General features: G+C 39.6%; 1 protein-coding gene across 2 annotated transcripts in view; it reads left to right on the top strand.

Moving 5' to 3' along the window:
- Window positions 1-2,106: 2,106 nt before the first annotated feature.
- Window positions 2,107-19,865, top strand: part of Hif1a (hypoxia inducible factor 1 subunit alpha) — a 45,497-nt gene continuing 27,738 nt past the window's right edge. For both annotated transcript variants that reach the window (XM_005343208.3, XM_005343209.3), the window contains exon 1: window positions 2,107-2,473. In XM_005343208.3, coding sequence (XP_005343265.1) covers window positions 2,439-2,473 — 35 coding nt within the window. In that variant the 5' untranslated portion in view covers window positions 2,107-2,438. The remainder of the gene's footprint in view (window positions 2,474-19,865) is intronic.

Raw genomic sequence — 19,865 nt, forward strand, 5'->3', positions numbered from 1 at the left:
TGCTCCCTGGCCAGGGACAATTGCTTAAGAGTATAAGGAAGAAAATGATTGAGGATTTTAGAACTGTCATTTCTGCAGATGGAAATGCTCCTGGAAGCTATGATGTCAGAGAGTCTAGAAGCATTTCCACTAACATGACTGGCAGTTTTGAATAGTCGAAACTGGTTAAAGTACAGAAGCCCAACTCATTGCTGCTAGCAGACACGTGAATGTGGGGATGGTAAAAAGAAGACCACCAGCATCCCTTGATGGCTTCCTATTGCCATCTATTGTTTCCAGCACTTTCCGTGTGCGATAACCGTCCATAATTCTGTAGCACAAATACCATCCCCACTTCACAAGGGAGTAAACCGGGGCACAAAGAGGGTTATCAGGTTTTGAGGACTGTCGTGCATAGCCAAGCTCACTCTGAATTCTGGAGCCCAGAGTGTTCCGCTAAAAAAAAAAAAAAAAAAAAAAAAAGTTTCATGATTAAAAACAAATGGAAGACAAGTAAATATTTTTGGTCTTTTTCTCTTTTCAGATACTTCCTATAGCTCTTTTGGAAGGGTATAGTGTTTTAAACTTCAAACAAAAATAGCATTAAAATCAATCTACATAGTCTTAGCTTTTTGTTTGAAGCCAGGGAGGGCGTTGTGCACGCTAGAAAACTGCTGAGCTCCTGAGATATATTCCCAGCTCTAATCGTCTCTTCATGGGTCGATTGAGACGCGTTATGCATTGTTTATGGTCTTACTAAACTTGGACATTATGTATATTTATAGAGGTCATTACTTTTAGATTTGAATATAATTTAAATCTACCACAGATACCTACATAAATATGCAACCCAAAGTTAGATTGGAAGAATGTACCAATAAGGCAAAGATGAGGTATTAAATAATTTAGTGTCAGGTAGAGAGTCTCAAGCAGAGGCCCCATCCAGGCTCAGATGTACCCCCAATACCTGTGTGTGCGCGCGCATGCATGTGCGTGCGTGTGCAGTGTTCCTTTGTTGAGCTCAGGATACATAAAACAACAGAAGCCCATACTGACATGGCCTAGCTAAATTATGCTCCCAAAACTCGACCAAAAGTGCTTGTTTTATTCCATAGCTCCTTGCATAGCAGGTGGGCAGTCCCCTATCTAGGTCTGCAGGTTAGGGGACGCGGTGTTCCTTCCCGTAGTCTAAACAGTGAACCAATCGCAGTCTCAAAGGACTCTTGCACCTTTTCTGTACCCATTTAAGATTATCTTTGTCTCTTTTGAAAGCAACGTGGAAACAAAGTAAGTCTCTCAAAGCCTTTCCTCTTCTTTCACTCCAATTCAGGCTTAGGCTTCACTTATTAAAGCTGTTACTTGTTTGTTAATGCTTAAAGACGGTTTGTTTTAAAATGGCCCTGCAACTTCACTTCCTTTGAGAGGTTTGGCAAGAAGGATTTGTTTTAAATTTTTAATTGCATTCGCTCAGTAATCCAACGTCGGCCCAGAAAAATCGTAATGACGTGGAGACTTCCCTTGTTCTGTGGCAGGGCGCAGAGCCTGAGCCGCCTCCGGGTCACCTGGAAAGGAGGGACCCTACTCTAACACCAGGGGACTGGCTGCCACGACGCAAAGTCGGGTTTTTTAATTTTTGTGCAACTGGAAACTCAGAGGGCTTGGGCGGCAACCGGGTCCAGCGCCGTCGCTGAGGAGCGAGCCAGCCTCAGATGACTCCAGACAGCAGGGCCGTGCGAGCCAGGCTCGGACCTCGGCAGCCCCCTCTCCCGAGCAGCGCCTCCCAAAGCCAGACGTCGCCGCCGCCGCCGAAGTCGCCGAGTCCCCAGCCCCGGGCTCAGCCGCACCCCTTCGCCCCTTTCTCTGCCCTCCCCAGCCGCACACAGACAAGCACGTGAGCGGGGCAGCGCGTCCCAGCTGGGGCTCAGCTGACCGCCTGCCGATTGGCTGAGGGCAACGTGGGCTGGGGTGGGGCCTGGCCGCCTGCGTCGCTCGCCATTGGCTCTCGAGGAACCCGCCTCTGCTCAGGTGAGGCGGGTCCGCGGGCGCGCGCCTCCGTCGGACTCGGCGGAGGAGGCGCGCGCCCTCCTGGGCTCCGCTCCCCTCCCCTCGCCGCGCGCCCGAGCGCGCCTCCGCCCTTGCCCGCCCCCTGCCGCTGCCTCAGCGCCTCAGCGCACAGAGCCTCCTCGTCTGAGGGGACGCGAGAACTGTCCTCGCTGCCGTCGTGGGCAGTGGCTGGCCAGGCCCTGACAAGCGAGCCCGAGGAGCGCCTGGGAGCCCGAGCCGGAGCCCGGCGAGCGCAGCTTGCAGCTCCCGCCTCGCCGTCCCGGGGGGGCGTCTCGCCTCGCACCCCGCCTCTGGACTTGCCCCTTTCTCTGCGCGTGCGGACCGAGCCAGCGCTTAGGCCGTGAGCGAGCCCGGGGGCCGCCGGCGGGGGAAGGCACCGCGGGCACCGATTCGCCATGGAGGGCGCCGGCGGCGAGAACGAGAAGAAAAAGTAAGCCGGGCCGCCGCGTTCCCGGGGGCTGGCCTTTTTTGTCTCCGCTCCCCTCCCGTCCGCCCCCCCCCAACCTCCCAGCCTCGCGCGCCGGGCTCCCCCGCGGTCCACGTCGCCATCTTGGCGCGGGGGGTGGGAGTCGCGGGCCCAGCGCTCGGCGGGGCTGGGGTCTCCGCCCCGGACGCCCGCCCCGCGCCGTCGCAGTCCAGCCTGCCCCGCGCGCCTATCCGGCCGAGCCGGCCAGGGCCGAGTACGCCCCTCTCGCTTCTGCGCCTTCCCGCCGCCCCTGTCCTCCGCGGTCGCCGCGATCAGCCGGCCCCGGGCGGACCCTGCGCGCGCTGCCAGCTTCTTGGGGTCGAGGCCGACCCGGGACTCCCACCCCCGAGCCGCCTGGCTGAGCCGCGGCCGCCGCCGCCGCCTTTGTACGCTAGGGAGTTGCTCCGGGGGCCCGAAGATGCTAACTTTCTAGTTTGCACGTGCGGCTCTCGTTGTGATCTGGGAAAACTTGCCGCCTCCGGAGTAACGGGAATTTGGGGAAACGGCGTCATTTTAAACAACTTGCAGTTTTTACAAATTTGTGCCTTGCATCGCCTGACAGGAGAGGCCGGGCGTTGCGTGTGAATATGTATATGCCTCTTTCACTCCTGAAAACAGCTTACTGTTAGTTTTGGTTCTACTTATTTTAGTGAGATGGCGGGGGGTGGGGGGGGTGAATAATAAGAGCAAATGAAACACATCAGTTACAATGTTGCAAATGTGTTGGAACACCTGAAAAGAATTGTATCAGGAAATGTATCCGAAGTGAAAAATTGTCCGTGAAAACTTGCTGTAAGTTTATGAAACATCTTGTGGTTGGAGTCTGAGGAGCACCTTCTAGAATGAAGAGTGCAGCTAGTGGTAGTAAGATCGACCCCTGCCGCCAGCACACAGTTCTGTCTTCTTCGGGATTTTAACCTTGAGGAAATCAGTTTAAAGAGGTGAAGGTTTATAGTAAGAACTGCGGTTAGAAGACTGGCTTAATGTACTGCTAAATCCTTCCAGTCTTCAGGAAGAGATTAATTCCCCTTATCCATAGCAGCAGAAGAGAATTGATTCGTCTTCTTGCTGTTCTGTGGGTCCCTTATCTTGGTCCTTACTCCATAGAAGGTTCACAGAAGGTTTGTATGCACCAAAAGAAGCACTTTGAAAATGTTTTAAAGTGAGCCAACAAGTCGAGACGAAGCACCACGAGTTACCAGAATTAGTTGCAATTAATTTTGCAGAAGTGACTACAATGATTTTGATGAAATGATGGGGCTGCTATGCTCTAAACGTTCGGTAGATTGTTATTGTGGTAGTGCCAACTTACTGGCCTTATTAAGTGCTGAATTATTTAATACAATACACAGTTATACACCCACTGGTTATATGCAATGTTATTTTTTTAATCAAAAATAATTTTATAGTGAATGAGTGAATTAGCTTTTGTGCATTGGGCACAGTTCTAAATGGTTTTTCCCCAGACCCATCTGTTAATTAATTTTTTTCATTGAAGATGTTAGCTGCTTTAGATCAGATGGGATTATATTTCTTAATATAGAGATTCTTAATATCACTAAAAGATAATAAACATAAGTGATGGGTCACTCAGCAACTTTTAGGTGCTGTTTTTTAAAGATGTGCTTTTGAAATCATAATTTATTTGAAACATAATTGAAATATTGGGAGGTAAAGATTTTCTTTTTGCAATTTTTTCATTTTAAATGAGCCTCCCAAGTAAACTTGGGAGAAAGAATTTTGCTTTTTTAATAGAAGGTATTGAAAACCTAAACCTTGAATATTTGGAAGAAAACAGAACAGAAAAATGCATGATGGATTTAACAGTGGGTATGGGGTGTTGACTTCTTAGTTGTTGGGACTGCACTTGACTCACTTAGCATGCATGTGGATTCTTAGATTTCAGAGAACACGTCACACTCATTCTCTATTTCAAACTTCAAGTAGTTATTGGCTCACTAAAGTAAAATCTCTAAGAAAAATATTTCTTAATTTCCTCTTTTAGCTTTGCTCACTTAAAATCAAACTCATTTAGCCATAGTTTTTCTTATTACAATTTAGCTTTCTCCCTTGTTTGAAGAATCAGCATTCTGAAGATTTAGAGGGTAGGGATAGATACCCACAAGTTGGAGTCCCAACCCTTTTTTTTTTTTTTTTTTTTTTTTTGTGATCACTGGCAAGTTAGCAAATATTTTTGGATTATATGCCCCCCCCCACCCCCAGGTGATAATACTACCCTTCTGGAATGAGGTAATGGATTTAAAGTATTTAGGCCAACATGGAATGGGAGTCTTTGTAACATTCTGTATGCTTCAAAATATGTGTTAATTGTTACAGTTCAGGCTTCTATAACCTTTAGACCGCTCTCCCTCTCTCTCTCTCTCTCTCTATATATATATATATGTGTGTGTGTGTGTGTGTGTGTGTGTGTGTGTATACATTTATATATCTCTTCTGTGCCTTTATGTATTTTTTTCTCCATAGCTCAAAAACTGAAAAGACTAGTATTGAATTCAAAGGTTCAAAAGGGATCTTTCCTGTTGAAGCAGTATCCCTGGGCCATGGCAACTATCATCAGTTGTTTCACTGAGCATATGATATACTGTCATCACAATTCCTCTTCTGAGTGTTTCCTCCCTAAATAGGTCATTTTGAATTTACTCTGGACTCTAGACATAACACATATTCTAGCCGTGCTGTTTATTTCAGCAAGAGAGACCCAAGATAATGTAGCTTTAGGTTTTAGAACTGGTAACTTTTTTTTTTCTGTTCTGATGCGTTAGTTTTGAGTAGACAATTATAAATGCTGATTTCTGTAGGAACTCAGTAGCAATAAGGTGCTTTGCTTAGCCTACCTCAATATTTACGACCATTGGCCTTTGTCTCAAGGCAAGGCTTTGAGTTTGTATTCGTCAGTTGCGAGCAGCTCATTTGTATGAAATGTGGGTTAATACACTCTCCCGTTTAGTGTTTACTGAGCTGACAGGGTATTTGGACATTCACTCCTGTTCACTCCTATACGCATCTTGTACTACAGTCTAGAGAGTGCCCCAACTTTCTGTGGGTTAGCTTCTGTTGTCCTTGTGGCTCTGGTGTCCATGCTCAAGCTTTTAGATATTGTGCTTACATTCCAAGTTTTTGTATGTCAAGGATGGTGTATAGGAGGCTAAGGCAGATTAGTCTCTTGACTTTTTTTATATATAAGAATTTAGAATAGTTTATGTTGTTTGGTTGTAAGATGTTATTCCCATACATGAATATTAAAGCTTTAGGTTAAACCTCTTAAAATAGTTTTTAAAAAGATGGGTATCTGAAGCACTGCATCACTTTTTTATCTAAGATTGTTAACAAAGGTCCCTTTCCTTATAAGGAGAAAGTAATCCAAATATAGATGTGGGGCTGAACTGCCTTCCTACCAAGAAACTGATTTTAACTCAGAAGGAAAAAGGTACTTTGTTTCAGTCCCCCACCCCCTTTGGGACTAGATAGCAACAGGTGGGTTTTATCTAGTTTTTTGTTGCTTGTGGTATAGATACTTATTTGCATGTTTTCTGCTTTATTCTGAAGGGTTTAAAAAGGAATTTAACCAGCCAATGTTGTCATTGCTCAGCGTTTTTTTGATAAAAGTGTAGTGAGAATGTTTCAACTAACCATAGGTTTTAATTATAACAATTTTGTCTCCATCTCTTGAAGTGAAAAAAAAAAAAACAGAAATACTTGGTATGTGCATTGAATTTGATTTAACATTCATGCTTTCTCCAATAAAAATTAACAAACTCATCTGTTTGCTAGGCATAATCTTTTAGACAAATATAGAGTTCAAAATTCTAAAGCAAATTTAAAGATATTACTCCAAGACAATCTCCCTATTGCCTTTGAAGTGATTGTGTATGTTTTATTTAGTTCTTTAAAAAGACTTAATGTAAAATATCCTATTCTAGCCATTATAAAATATATCAATGGCAAATTTTGTCATATGACCAATTGTCTTGCAAAACTGAATCTATAGCCATTTTACAACTCCCAGCTTCCCACACTGGTGCCACCATTCTTTCTGAATCACAAACCTGGCTGCTCTGAATGCACATGAAACTAGAGTCATATGGGTTTTGTCTTTCTGTGAATTTTATTTCTGATGATGTCCTTTCATTCATGTAGTGGTTTGTGCGCCGTTTCCCTTGAAGACTTTCTGTTTATAACTATGCTGCATTGTTTGTCCACTGACACTTGGATTGCTTCTCCTTTGCCTGTGTTGTGTTGCTGAGAACATATATGCAAATATCTCATGAAGGTCCTGTTCCCAGTCAGTCTGCTAAATTATAAAACAGTAAATAAGTTTTTGAGGAACTTCCATACCTTTTCAATAGTAGTTTCTACCTTTTTAATATTCCTTTCAATAGTGCACAAACATTATTTCTCTAGTCCCTCCCTAGCACATTGTAGGGTTTTTTATCTGTTTTGTTTTTTGTTTCTTTCTGGAGAGGAGGCAGGACATTTGTTCTTTGTGGTGGTCATCCAAATAAATATATTGAAGAGATTGTTTTTGGCTTGTGAATGGTCAGTAAACATGATGCTACTTACAACAAAACAAAGCAAAATGTCAGAGCACAGAGAAAGCTTTAAAGAATAATGTTAAATACTTTTAAAATGGGAGTGAAATTTTTCTAGTAGCTTGGAAAGAGTTGGTCTACTAGAGTTTTCTCAGAAAGGAATATTTAGTGTCAACTAGTGTAAACTTGTTCTTTTGAAGATAAAGCCTCGTTTAAGATAGTAATTGAAATGGTACCATTTTTATAAAACAAAATATTCTCATTTAATTGTTCTGCTCATCTCCACTGTCGTTTATTAATGTTTTCCCATTAAATTCTTCTTTAGAATACTTAATATAAAGATTATTTTAAGGTATCATGTTGAAATTTTATTTAATGGGGGAAAAGCTAGTGGTGGAACATAGCTTCTGTCTACTGTCCTTGGTTGATTAGAGCTATCATAATTAGACAAATCAAAAGTGTTCTTTAATGTTGCTGTTTTCACTGAGGAGTGACAAGTGTTCTCTATTTCTCCCCTTTTCCTAATAGTTTGTGAAGATATGTTTGTCCAGCTAAAAGCACTGGTAAAAGTAAGCAGAGTTTAAGGGTGGAAAATTGGAGTCTTAAAATAGTTTGATATGTTGTATGGGTCTTATAAACGTAGACACTAAACAAGTTCCTGTAAAGAGACCCCTTCTTTTATCCACTGTAAGATTGGCTATATTTTTCTGTAGGCAAAATCTTAAATAGACTAGATTTGAAAAACATCTAATAGGAAATACTGTCATTCATGAGCCCTAAGTATTTGAATGAACAAATAAAACAGCTAATGAATAATTGAATGAGCAAAGAGAATGCAGAGGATTTTAAAGGGTGCTTTTTTTCTTTTTTGAAGTCTTCCTATATCCCTTGATTATTTTTTCATAGGAACCTTTCTTATGATTTGTAATCCTCGTGCTACTTTTTCAGTCTTGAATTTTAATTTTCTCTCACCTTTTTGATACTGTTTCTATTTATTAAAACCAGACTAAAGAACATATTTTGTTAATAAACATAGATGTGCATTATGTCCAAGGCCTGGGAAGTAAGTTAGTATCCTTTAAAGTATGTTAAAAATGTCTCTGTTCTTTGCGTTCTGAGTAAAGAAGGCATCTGTGTGTAGCTGAGGACTGTCTGCCAGGTAAACATGTGGAACGTAGTCACTCTCGTCTCATTGTTAGCAGACATTTGTTATGTGTGGTACACCTCCATCTCAAGTGGATAAGTGCATATTCTCTGGATCCTGACTGCCAAGGATTCCATTTTGTTCCACTGAGTGATATTTAACTTCCCATGCCTCTTTTTGCCATATTACAAGCATTAAACATATATAGCCTTATGAAAATATGATACATAATAAATAGAATATTAGTGATTGTTATTAACTTTGCAAGTATTTTGCTGATGGAATACAATGACTAAAATAAAATTGCTCTTTTAAAAAATTCATCTATGGGTCATCCATAGGACAACTTTAGTGTTACAGGCTTAAAATTAACAGGCTGCTATTGGATTCTGTTTACTGCCATCAAGAAGGCAATCAATTCAGTTCTGCTATAGTAAACAAAGAACATTCCAGAATGTCTTGAAGAATTTGGGTAAGACTTCAGATCTGGCCTTTAGGTTTTTATGACTAGACTATAATGCAAGCCTTCTCAGAGAACATTTTGGGACGTTTTTTCTTTAAAAAAAATTACATGATTACTATCTATTCGTTTTCATTGTAATTATATAAATATAGAATTATAGAGTAGAATAAAAACTACAAATTCCCTTCATTACTACCAGTACTACCAGTTTGATGAAGCAATTGCCCCTAAAGTTCAGTGTGTTTCTGGGTTAGGGTTAAAAAAAATATGTTCAATGTGTCTCTGATAGATCCTTTTAATTCACATAATTCCCTATTTACATAACTTAAAATATTTGTTCTGCCCAGCTTTTTATATGTATTCCTTCATTTAATCTTTTTTCCTTTAATACTATATCTTAACTATCTTTCATTGCTAGTTATAAGAACTACTTTATTCCTTTTAACTACCATAATTTTTAGTTAGCATGGATGTACCATTATTGTTTTGCTGTTATGAACAAGGCATAGTAAACAGCCCCAAATTTAAATATATAATCTTAAAATGGTTGTTCAAAATCATAGCAAAATATAGTGAAATACCTAAAAAGTATATAGAAAATATGCTTGTAATTTTGTCACTTAAATATTACCGTTAACACTTAATATTTGTCTCATGTATATTTATGTGTGTATACACAAATGCAGGTATGCTATTGTATTTATATATGTGTACATGTGAAAGCCAACCTCCAGAGTCATAGCTCGGGAACTATGAGGCAGGGTCTTCTACTTGGGACCTGGGGCTCACAGATTAGGCTAGGCTAGATGTTCAATGAGCTCCAGGGACCTGCCCATCTCTGCCTAAAAGTATGCAATACCAAGCAAACCTTGGGGAGTGAACTTGGGTCTTTATGCTTATATTTCAAGCACTTTACTGACTGAACCATTTCCCCAGCCCTCCCCAATCTCTTTTTTTTCTTTAATTTAAAGATTTCATTAGCTAAAATTATGCTATTTGATATACTTTCATATCCTTTTTCACTTTCGTTAGCATTTCCTGTTTATGTTGTAGTGTAGGTATGCTATAGAGGTGGTATTTCTTATGAGTTAAAGCCCTCCAGTTAAGAGTGTCTGGGTTTATGCAGGGTGGTGTGCACACCTGTCCTAGCACTCAGGAGGCAGAGGCAGGCAGTTCTCTGGGAGCTACCCGAGTCTACATAGGACAGCCAGAGCTATAGAGAGAGGCCCTGTCTCAAAAAAAGCAAAACAAAACAAAAAGAATGCCTAAGTTTAAAACTCAGTTTTATTACTAACTAGCTGGTGTGACCTAATAGTGGTATGATAGTTTGCTGTTATTTTGGTATTAGGAGCAGTTGCCTTGTGTTAGACATTGTTTCTAGATTGTGTTACTATTAACTGATTAAATGTAATTCATAACTAGGACTGCAAAGACTAAATTGACTTGAGATAATCCCCTAATCATTTCTTCCTTTAATTTTAGGTCTTTGAGATGACTATAAATTTATTTACAGGATAGAAAAGACTTTGACTTAGAGTTATGAAAAAGTTGAGAATAAAATTATTTACCAAAAACTATTTAAAAATTGGAAGTGGTGGTGTAAGCCTATATAGTCCAGCACTCTGGAAGCTGAGGCAAGAGGATTGCCAAGTCTTGAGGCTAGCCTGGGCTATATAGTGGCCTTGTCTCAGGAAATCAAAACATGAAATAGAAAAAAAAATGTTTAGTAGAGACTAACATATCATTATTATCCTAAAGCATATACAATCTTTAATAGTTTTTACCTTTTACCCCCCAAAATTAATATTCAGTATTTGATCCACTGAATTTTCTCTCTTCTTGAGTAAATATGATACAATTTTGAAGTTATCTTTTTAAAAGCACATGTGCTTTTAAATGGTGCAAATAAATATCATTTAATATTTAATATGAGATTATACTCCTAATTTTGAGCTTTCAAACCATATAGCATATTTAATGTTGAAGTTTTACTTTGAAGCATAATTGACCTTTAGCTAGAGATCAGTTCATTTCTATCAATGAGTAAACATAACCCACGGTGAATAAAGCTTTAAACTCTATTGGAGTCTGTTTTCTTAAGATCTATTAAATGTGTATAGTAACATAAATCTTTTGAATGCCTTTGGAGTGCGGTATTTCTACTCGGGAACATTAGTTACATGTTTCAGACCTGTAATGTAGGTATCTAAAGACAAAGATGATGGCACATGACCTCAGCAACTGCTGAAGTGTAACATTTCTTCTGTTTTGATTGATTTATCACCACGCTAAGTCCACAAGCTGTTCCCAGCCTGGAGTTCTTGCATACTGCTGGACCTTACTTAAGTTGTCTTCCTTCCTAACTTCTCTACAAAATTTACTTAAGCCCTGATAAGGGTGACAAATAATAGCAAGGCTAGCACTACCGCCTCCTCCTATATTCATAGCAGATATTAGCATTACTTTCTCCCAGTGGTCTCATGGCTGGTTTCAGGATTTTGTTCAGTAAACTGTGCTAGCATTTAAGCCAGTCATGGGGGTGACTATACTTATTTGTCACCCTAGCCATACTTTGGTATTAAAATTAATATTTTAAAAAAAGCCTTTGGGCTAGGCAGATAACTTAGTCAGTACTCTTTGTAGAGAATTTGAGTTTAATTCCCAGAATCCCTGTTTAAAAAGCTGGCTATGGCCTGGCGGTGGTGGCGCGTGCCTTTAATCTCAGCACTCGGGAGGCAGAGGCAGGCAGATCTCTGTGAGTTCAAGGCCAGCTTGGTCTACAAGAGCTAGTTCCAGGACAGGAACCAAAAAGCTACGGAGAAACCCTGTCTCGAAAATCAATCAATCAATAAATAAAATAAAATAAATAAAAAGCTGGCTATGATATATAGCACGTACTTGTAGTCACAGCATTTGCGAAACAGAGATAGGAAGGTCCTTGATATTTGCTGGGCCAGCCTAGCCTACTTGGTGAGTTCCAGGTCAGTGAGAGGCCACATCTCAAAGGAAAAAGTTGGATGGTATTTGGGGAACTACATGAGTTTAATCTCTGGCCTCTACACACATGTCCACTCCCGTACATGTGTACCAACACACAGACAGAAAACTCTGGACATTAGGTACAGGTGTATTATAATAAGACATAAAGTTGGGGTTTGATTATTCCCTTTGACATTTAAGTAGGAATTCTCTGGATATATTCAAAATCACTTGATTTAGTTAACCCATTTTAAAGATATTTAATGAAACTTAAAAGGTTTTGGTGGATAGAAAAGATTTGAGAACAATACAAATACACAGAAATTATGGTTATTTCACTACTGAAAGACCCTTGTTCACGTGTTTGACATATTTAGAGTAAATCTAAAGCTCCCTGTTATTAACAGAGGTAGGATTAATAATAGCCTTTAATTTACATTTCTGAACTCTAAGAAGTGGAATTACTGGATCAAAAACATGTCATTTTATAATAGTTCCAATTGCACTATTTAACCTCTGAGAAAGTTTGAACTAGTTTACACTTTCCCCAGTATGCCATTTTCTTTCTTTACTTTTTTTTTGATGTGTGTTTTGTCTGTATATATGTTAAGTATACCATGTATGTACAGTGTCCACAGGAGTCAGAAAAGGCATTGCATCCCCTAGAACAGGAGTTACAGATGATTGTGAGCTGCCATATGGGTGTTAGGAGTCCAACCCAGGCCCTCTCTAAGGGCATTGACTGTTCTTAACGGTGGAACCCATCTCTCTAGCTTTAAGAATACCATTTTCACGAACTTTATCATCTTTAATATTAAATTTGAAATCTTAGCAGTATTTTTATTGAATTGATGAAATGCAGCTGGGGCTAATGTGAGTTGTAGCTCAACGCAGCTTAGCTTTGGTTTAAGAAACAGTTAAATTGAGAATCTCAAATTCTGAGAATCTCAAATTCTGAGTCTTCAGAATGTAATCCCTGGCTTTATCTAATTGTTACTTGGCATGTGTACTTCTGTATTTGCATGTTAGTGTCACTCTGCCCTTCACAGACTGCTTATGTAGAATTAAAGAATGTAGCATTCTCACATCTATATGCATATAGTTTGTGATTTAAAAAAATGAAAAGACTCCTTCCTTAGTGTTTGAATATCAGATTCCTGGAAGAATGCCAGTTTGCCCTGCTTGAGTTATTCATTATTAACTGTGTGAATGGGATTTTCTGACTACATGAGTCAAGTGTCTCAGTGTAGGTTTTTGGTTGTCTGCAAGATTATTATCACCTCATACATAGGGCAAGACTGTGACCAGTACTGGCATTGTAATAATGGGCTGTGGTTTTTTGTCGCAAATGAGCCAAATTTATATTCTGCAAAGCGTCTGTCAAGCATAGTATTCTGCAGCTGGTTTTTTTAAATATTTTTTCTTATGATTAGCAGACTTATCAAGCCTTTACTGCTATTCCATCTTCTTAGGAAATAAAGTGACAATGGCATACAGTGCTTCGTCTCTCTCGGGTTTCACTCTTTTGAACTTTGACGATTCTGTTTAAAATTATTAAGCTTTTCCCCCCCCCCAAATCCCAAAAGAATGAGGTTCTTTGAGCCAAGTTAAAATGAACTATAACCACGGTAAAGTAACTAATGCTCTTCTTCATTTCCCATAAATATCTAGGTTTTTTGTATTAAATGAAGGTTTGTTTTGTTGTGTAATATAGCCTAAATATTTTCCATAGTGATAAAAATAAGGAGGGAAGTTTTTAGTGGATTTTTGGCTGTTAGAGGGCAGGAACTTGAGAAAGATATTTCCATATTGTTTTAGTATCAAGAATCCCATCAAATAGCTTTTAAACTTAGTAGTAAAGTTGGAAATTGCCTGTTTTTATAGATAACACAATTACAATAGTATTTTAAATGAATTCTTAAGTCCGTCTCCACTAAGAATGGAGTAAGAGATACTACCTTGTTAAATATGAATAAGTTGTTATGTGTTTTTATTTTTCTTTAGGGACTGGAGAGATGACTCAGCAGTTAAGAGTGCTTTGCTTCTCTTTCAGAAGATCTGAGTTCAGTTCCCAGCATTCACATTACCGGCACTCACTTCACCTATAACTCAAGCTCCAGGGATTCTGACATCCTATTTTGGCCTCCACAAGCACCTAAACACAAACACATGTGCACACACACACACACACACATCTTTAAACAAATGTTTCTATAGCTGTTGATCACAAAGCTAGCATTGAACTACTAAGGCCTGTAATTAGCTATGTAATTACTCATATATTACAGATATTTGTGTATCAGATTCATTGATAAACTACGTTAATAATTAAACTAATAATTTTGATAGCTCAGGCCACAATGGAATAATTTTGATATAGTTATTTTTACTATACTGTGTTCTTTTTAGCACAGTTTGATTTTTAAGCTTAAGTTTCTTGAAACATAATGACCTGGATTTAGATTTTTGACATTATTTTTCAAGATTTTTCAAAATATATTTGTCAGGTCTAAGCATTGTCAATAGTCATGTTTACTAATTTGTTGACTTTATTATTAGAATTTTCTTAGAGACATTAAAAGCTTTCTAATATGATAAGTCTCATTTTTGGAAGCTGTTACTATTAAGCTGTTACTATGAAGTTTATTCCCATATTTGTCAATTCTGACGAATGTTCAATTGTCTTCTCTAAGAAAAATGATCCTTAAGCCGGGCGGTGGTGGCGCACGCCTTTAATCCCAGCACTTGGGAGGCAGAGGCAGGCGGATCTTTGTGAGTTCGAGACCAGCCTGGTCTACAAGAGCTAGTTCCAGGACAGGCTCCAAAACCACAGAGAAACCCTGTCTCGAAAAACCAAAAAAAATAAAAGGAAAAATGATCCTTGTGAATTTTTGATACATGCCCAGGACCCTGAGTCTAAGTATACTTTATTTTAAAAAATGTGTAATCTTGAGCTGAGTGTAGTGGTGCATGACTGTAATCCAAGCACTGAGGAGGCTGAGCTGGGAGAATTTCAAGTTCAAGCGACCCTATCTCAAAAGTATGGGCATGGGGGTGGGGATCCCGGATTAACCTGGGCTAGAGCATGGAACTGTCTCAAAGTCTCTGGATGGATGTTGGTGGTCATGTCTTTAATCCCAGAATTTGGGAGGCTAAGGATTGCCACCAGTTCAAGGCTACTTTGGGCTGCAGAGTCTATTTCAGGTCATCCTTATGTTATCCTGTCTTAAATAAACAAAGTAGCCTTTTTAGTAAATGATACTAGTCAGATCACCTCAAATAGACTTAAGGCAAGGATATAAAACTATGTAGAAATCGGGCTGGAGAGATGGTTGGAGGAAGGCCTCTAGTTAGTTTCCAGCCGCTTAGTCCCGAAATAATCACACAGAAACTATATTATTTAAATTACTGCTTGACCTATTAGCTCTGTCTTCATTCATTCATTCATTCATTCATTTATTTATTTATGGATTTTTGAGACACGGTTTCTCTGTAGCTTTTGGTTCCTGTCCTGGAACTAGCTCTTGTAGACCAGGCTGGCCTCAAACTCACAGAGATCCGCCTGCCTCTGCCTCCCGAGTGCTGGGATTAAAGGCGTGTGCCACCACCTCCCGGCTAGCTCTAACTTCTTATTGGCTAACTCTTACAGATTAATTTAACCCATTTCTACTAATCTGTGTATACCACATGGCTGTAGCTTACTGGCTAAAGTTCTGGTGTCTGTCTCCTGTAGGGCTCCATGGCTTCTCCTCCTCTCGACTCCTCCTTTCATCCAGCATTCAGCTCAGTCTTCCCTGCCTAGCTAAGCTCCGTCCTACAGATCCAAGGCAGTCCTTTATTAATTAATCAGTGGTATTCACAGTTTACAGAGGAGGAATCCCACATCAGCTCAGCAGTGAAGAGCACTGACTGCTCTTCTAGAGGACCTGGGATTGATTGCCACTGCCTACATAGTGGCTCACAGCCATCTGTAACTCCAATTCCAGGGGATCTGACACCTTCTCATCTCTTCAGGCACCAGACATGCATGCATACATGCAGGCAAAATATCCATGCACATAAAATAAAAAATAGGGATTATTTATAATCCAGAATATACTTAATTGCCACCAAAATTAAAGCAGTTTTGCAATTCTCATAAAATTCACCTTTAACACTGCTTTAACTTCTTTGAATGAAGTCCTGACATGTTGGAATTTCCACTATTCTCTGAAGTCGCATAGGTCGTCAGATCTGTCTTCTAAATGTCTGAAGGTAACTCTTGTGTTCCTTATTGCTAAAGGAGGGGGAAGTCATCTAATTTTTTTTTGATCTTTTAACTTAAAAAATTACATATTAAGTATCAGAAATGTAGAAAGGCATAGACCACTTTACCAGTGGAGGCATCTGTTTTTCACAGGGAATCTGAGACTACTACATTTGATAATATTACCATTTTCACAGTCAAGGAAATGAGACTAGAGGGTTATTACTCAGAAAATTTACTAACATTGGTTGGGAGCAATTAGTGTAGATGGTGAGGAGAGACTCTTGTATTATAAGAACTTCTTTGTCATCATTTATAACATCTTCATCATGGTTAACTTTTAGAACTAAAATGGGAAACAGGTGGTGGTTGCACACGCCTTTAATTCCAGTACTCAGGAGACAGAGGCAGGTGGATCTCTTGTGAGTTTGAGGCCAGCCTGGTTTATAAGAGCTAGTTCCAGGACAGCTAGGGCTGTTACACAGAGAAACCCTGTCTCGAAAAACCAAAAAGCGGGGGAGGTCTTCAAGGCATGATTTCTGTGTGTATACTTTTTTTTAAATATTTATTTATTTATTATGTATACAATATTCTGTCTGTATGCCTGAAGGCCAGAAGAGGGCGCCAGACCTCTTTACAGATGGTTGTGAGCCACCATGTGGTTGCTGGGAATTGAACTCAGGACCTTTGGAAGAGCAGGCAATGCTCTTAACCACTGAGCCATCTCTCCAGCCCCCTATGTGTATACTTTTAACATCATCATATTCAAAGAAATTTTAAAGGACATACCTTTTGGATATATACACAAAGTTTAGTTTCTTTTATCTGTATTTGAATCCATTACTGTGTCATAGTATATAATCAAATAAATTGAAAGAAACTGTTTGCTCTCTGTATCCTTGGATGCTGTATCTAGAGATTCAGCCAACTAGGGATTGAAATGTTTGGGTGGAAAATAGCATTTCTACTGAACAACACAGAATTGGTCATCCTACAGTGAGGCAATTAGTTAAATAGATTTAGATATGTACTAGTGGGTATTGTAAATCATCTAGAGAATGTTAACATTTTATATGAGGCAGGAAATTCTGCAGATATTGGTATCTTTAATATGGAGGTGGAAGGGGTTTTTGGAAACAATTCCTTAGACTAATAGAAGGATGACTTATGCAAGGCGGTGCTGTTTGCACTATGTAGCCTTGGGTGCACATCTATAGATTCAACCAGCCAGGAATTTAAACACTAGGGGACAGGTAACATCTCTACTGAGCTCCCACTGTTCAGTGGGGAGTAGCTGGAGAACCGTTAACACAGCTGTTACCAATGGGCCACTAACTCTTAGACAGTTGCAGCCTTCATAAAGGTGTTTAAAGGTGTTTTTTTTTTTTTGTTGTTAATTTAAATCTTCGTGTGTAAAGCCCTTTCTTCCGTCCCCAACAACACACACACACACACGAGTTTCAAAGAATGGGGGGAGGAACCCACAAAATTATTTATTTGAGGCCATGCGGTAGTGGCTCACTCCTTTATTCCCAGCACTTGGGAGGCAGAGGCAGGTGAATCTCAGTGAATTTGAGACCAGCTTGGTCTACAAAGCGAGTTCCAGGATATCCAGGACTGTTACATAGAGAAACCCTGTCTCCCCCCCCCCCCAACACAACTAGAACTCCCCATGGGCTCAGATGACCATGTTAGGAAGGGTATCGTGTGAACAGCATGCCAGTGTCCCCCCCCCCCCCCATTATGTATTTTACTGCCTTTGAACCCTACTCATAAAATAATACTGCCTCATATATTTTATCAAATACACATACATTCTTAACTGTTTTTATCATTGAGTGTTTTTGTAGTGTATTTCCAGCAATTAAATTTTATACTACATAGTATTTTATATTTAGTTGCCATAGTAAAAATTATTTTGTCATTTTTCAAAAATTAATGGTCTACCTTTGTTCAATTTGCTATTAAACTGGTTCTCAGCAAGTAACTATCTTACCTAGTTAATAACCACCTTTTTAGTTTTATGCCTGTTGAAATTTGATTTGTTAGATTATCTTTTTTAGGTTCTTGCTAAATAGTGACACAAAATACCTCTTGATCCATAGTTACTGAATCACTCAACAAATCTTTGATCCCTGGTTTACTTATCCCTTGGAACTAGAGTTACAGATGGTTAGTTAGCTGCCTTGTGAGGTCTTTGGAATTGAACAGCTCTCAACCACTGAGCCATCTCACTAGCCCAAGAGATCAGATTTTTAACGTGAATCACAATCCCCTGAAGGAATTCTTTTAAAAGATTTCTGGACCTTACTCCTCAGTCTCCAGTACAGGAAGTCTGGCCAGTGATTGACCTTTGGCATATATAACTTATTTTTCTTTTATTCAAATAGTTCTGAAAGATTAATTTCAAATAATACAATATACTCAAGATCTTAAAATTATATTACTAAATTTCTAGTCTGTCTGGAAAGATGAAAAAGGTTAAGTTACTACTTAATTGAGTATTTTTCAGAAAGGGTCTAACTATGTCACCTGACTGACTTTCCAACTTTGGACTCAAATGATTTATATAACTAGAGAAGTATTCTATTATGTCTCACTCTTTCCCTTCATAAGATTTATTTTGTTATTTTTAATTGTCTTTATGTGCATGTAGGTATAGCTATATGTGAATGATGTTGCCCTTGGAAGTCACAGGCTTTTGATCCTCTGGAAGTACAGCTCTTAACTGCTGAGCCATCTTTCTAGCCTTCTTTTTACTTTGTGGCAGTGGAAGAGGAGAAAGAGAATAAACTCAGCCAGCACCCCCTCTTTGTCTGTCTGTTTTTGAGACAGTGTCTCACTGTGTACCCTTGGCTGGCCTGGGACTTGCAGTGCCTCAAACTCACAGAGATCCACCTACCTCTGCCTTGACAGTGTGTGATTAAAGAAAGGCATGTACCACCATACCCAACGAAGGTTTCATTTTTAAGTTTATTGATTAGAATTTAGTGCCAAAACTATAATTTGTACCTGTGTTTGCTGGATTTTTCCATTTATGTTTTTTTATTAAATGTTATTAGGTTGAGATATTCTAGTTTCATTAACAGATGAAAATAGTCTGTTAATAAAAATACTCTTAAAAACAAATATAAAATACTTGTTTAAAAGTAACCTGTATCCCTTTTTTAAAGTGAAAAATTGATATGGAATCAATATACTGAACACTAGCAACACTTTTGGGAAAGGATTGTAGAAAACAAAATCCAGTCATGTTTCTGGCTGGGTTTAGGAGGTGTACTTATAAGATAATAAAAATTTCAGGGCTAGGGAAATTACTTAGTGAGTAGCACCACTGTGGTGTAGTTAAGAGCAGAGTGGCCAGTATGGTGGCACACACCTTTAATCCCATTAATCCCAGCATTTGGGAGGCAGAGGCAGGCGGATCTGTGAGTTGCAAGTCAACCTGGTCTACAGAGTGAGTTCCAGGACACTCAGGGATATATAGGGAGACCCTGTCTCAGAAAAAGAAAAGAGACAAAGCAGAGTAAAGAAGGAGGGAGCTAAGGTAGGTGGAAAGTGAAATCAGAGGCCATGGAACAAATCATGGGGCACACAGGGCTGCTATATAGACTTTGATTTTTATTAAGGGCCAAACAATTTTAAGCAAAGGAGTTTATGGCTTTACTGTTAGAAGAATTATTCTGGTAACTCTTGTATGAAAAAAAAAAAGACAAAGTCAGTAAAAAAGGAAATGAAAGACTTTAAGGTTTATTAGTAGATGATCCCAGTGAATCCCAGTCAAAAACGCTTTGTTCCTAGTACTGACTTTGTTGCACTGGACTTCCAGGCATGGTGGCATATGCCTGTCATTCCAGCACTAAGGAGATGGAAGCTTGAAAGGTCAGTAGTTCAGGGCCAGCCTGAGTGACAGGAGATCTCCTTTCTCTCTCTCTCTCTCTCTCTCTCTCTCTCTCTCTCTCTCTCTCTCTCTC

Source organism: Microtus ochrogaster, chromosome 1 (genome assembly GCF_000317375.1).
Source record: "Microtus ochrogaster isolate Prairie Vole_2 chromosome 1, MicOch1.0, whole genome shotgun sequence".
Taxonomy (NCBI): Eukaryota; Metazoa; Chordata; class Mammalia; order Rodentia; family Cricetidae; genus Microtus; species Microtus ochrogaster.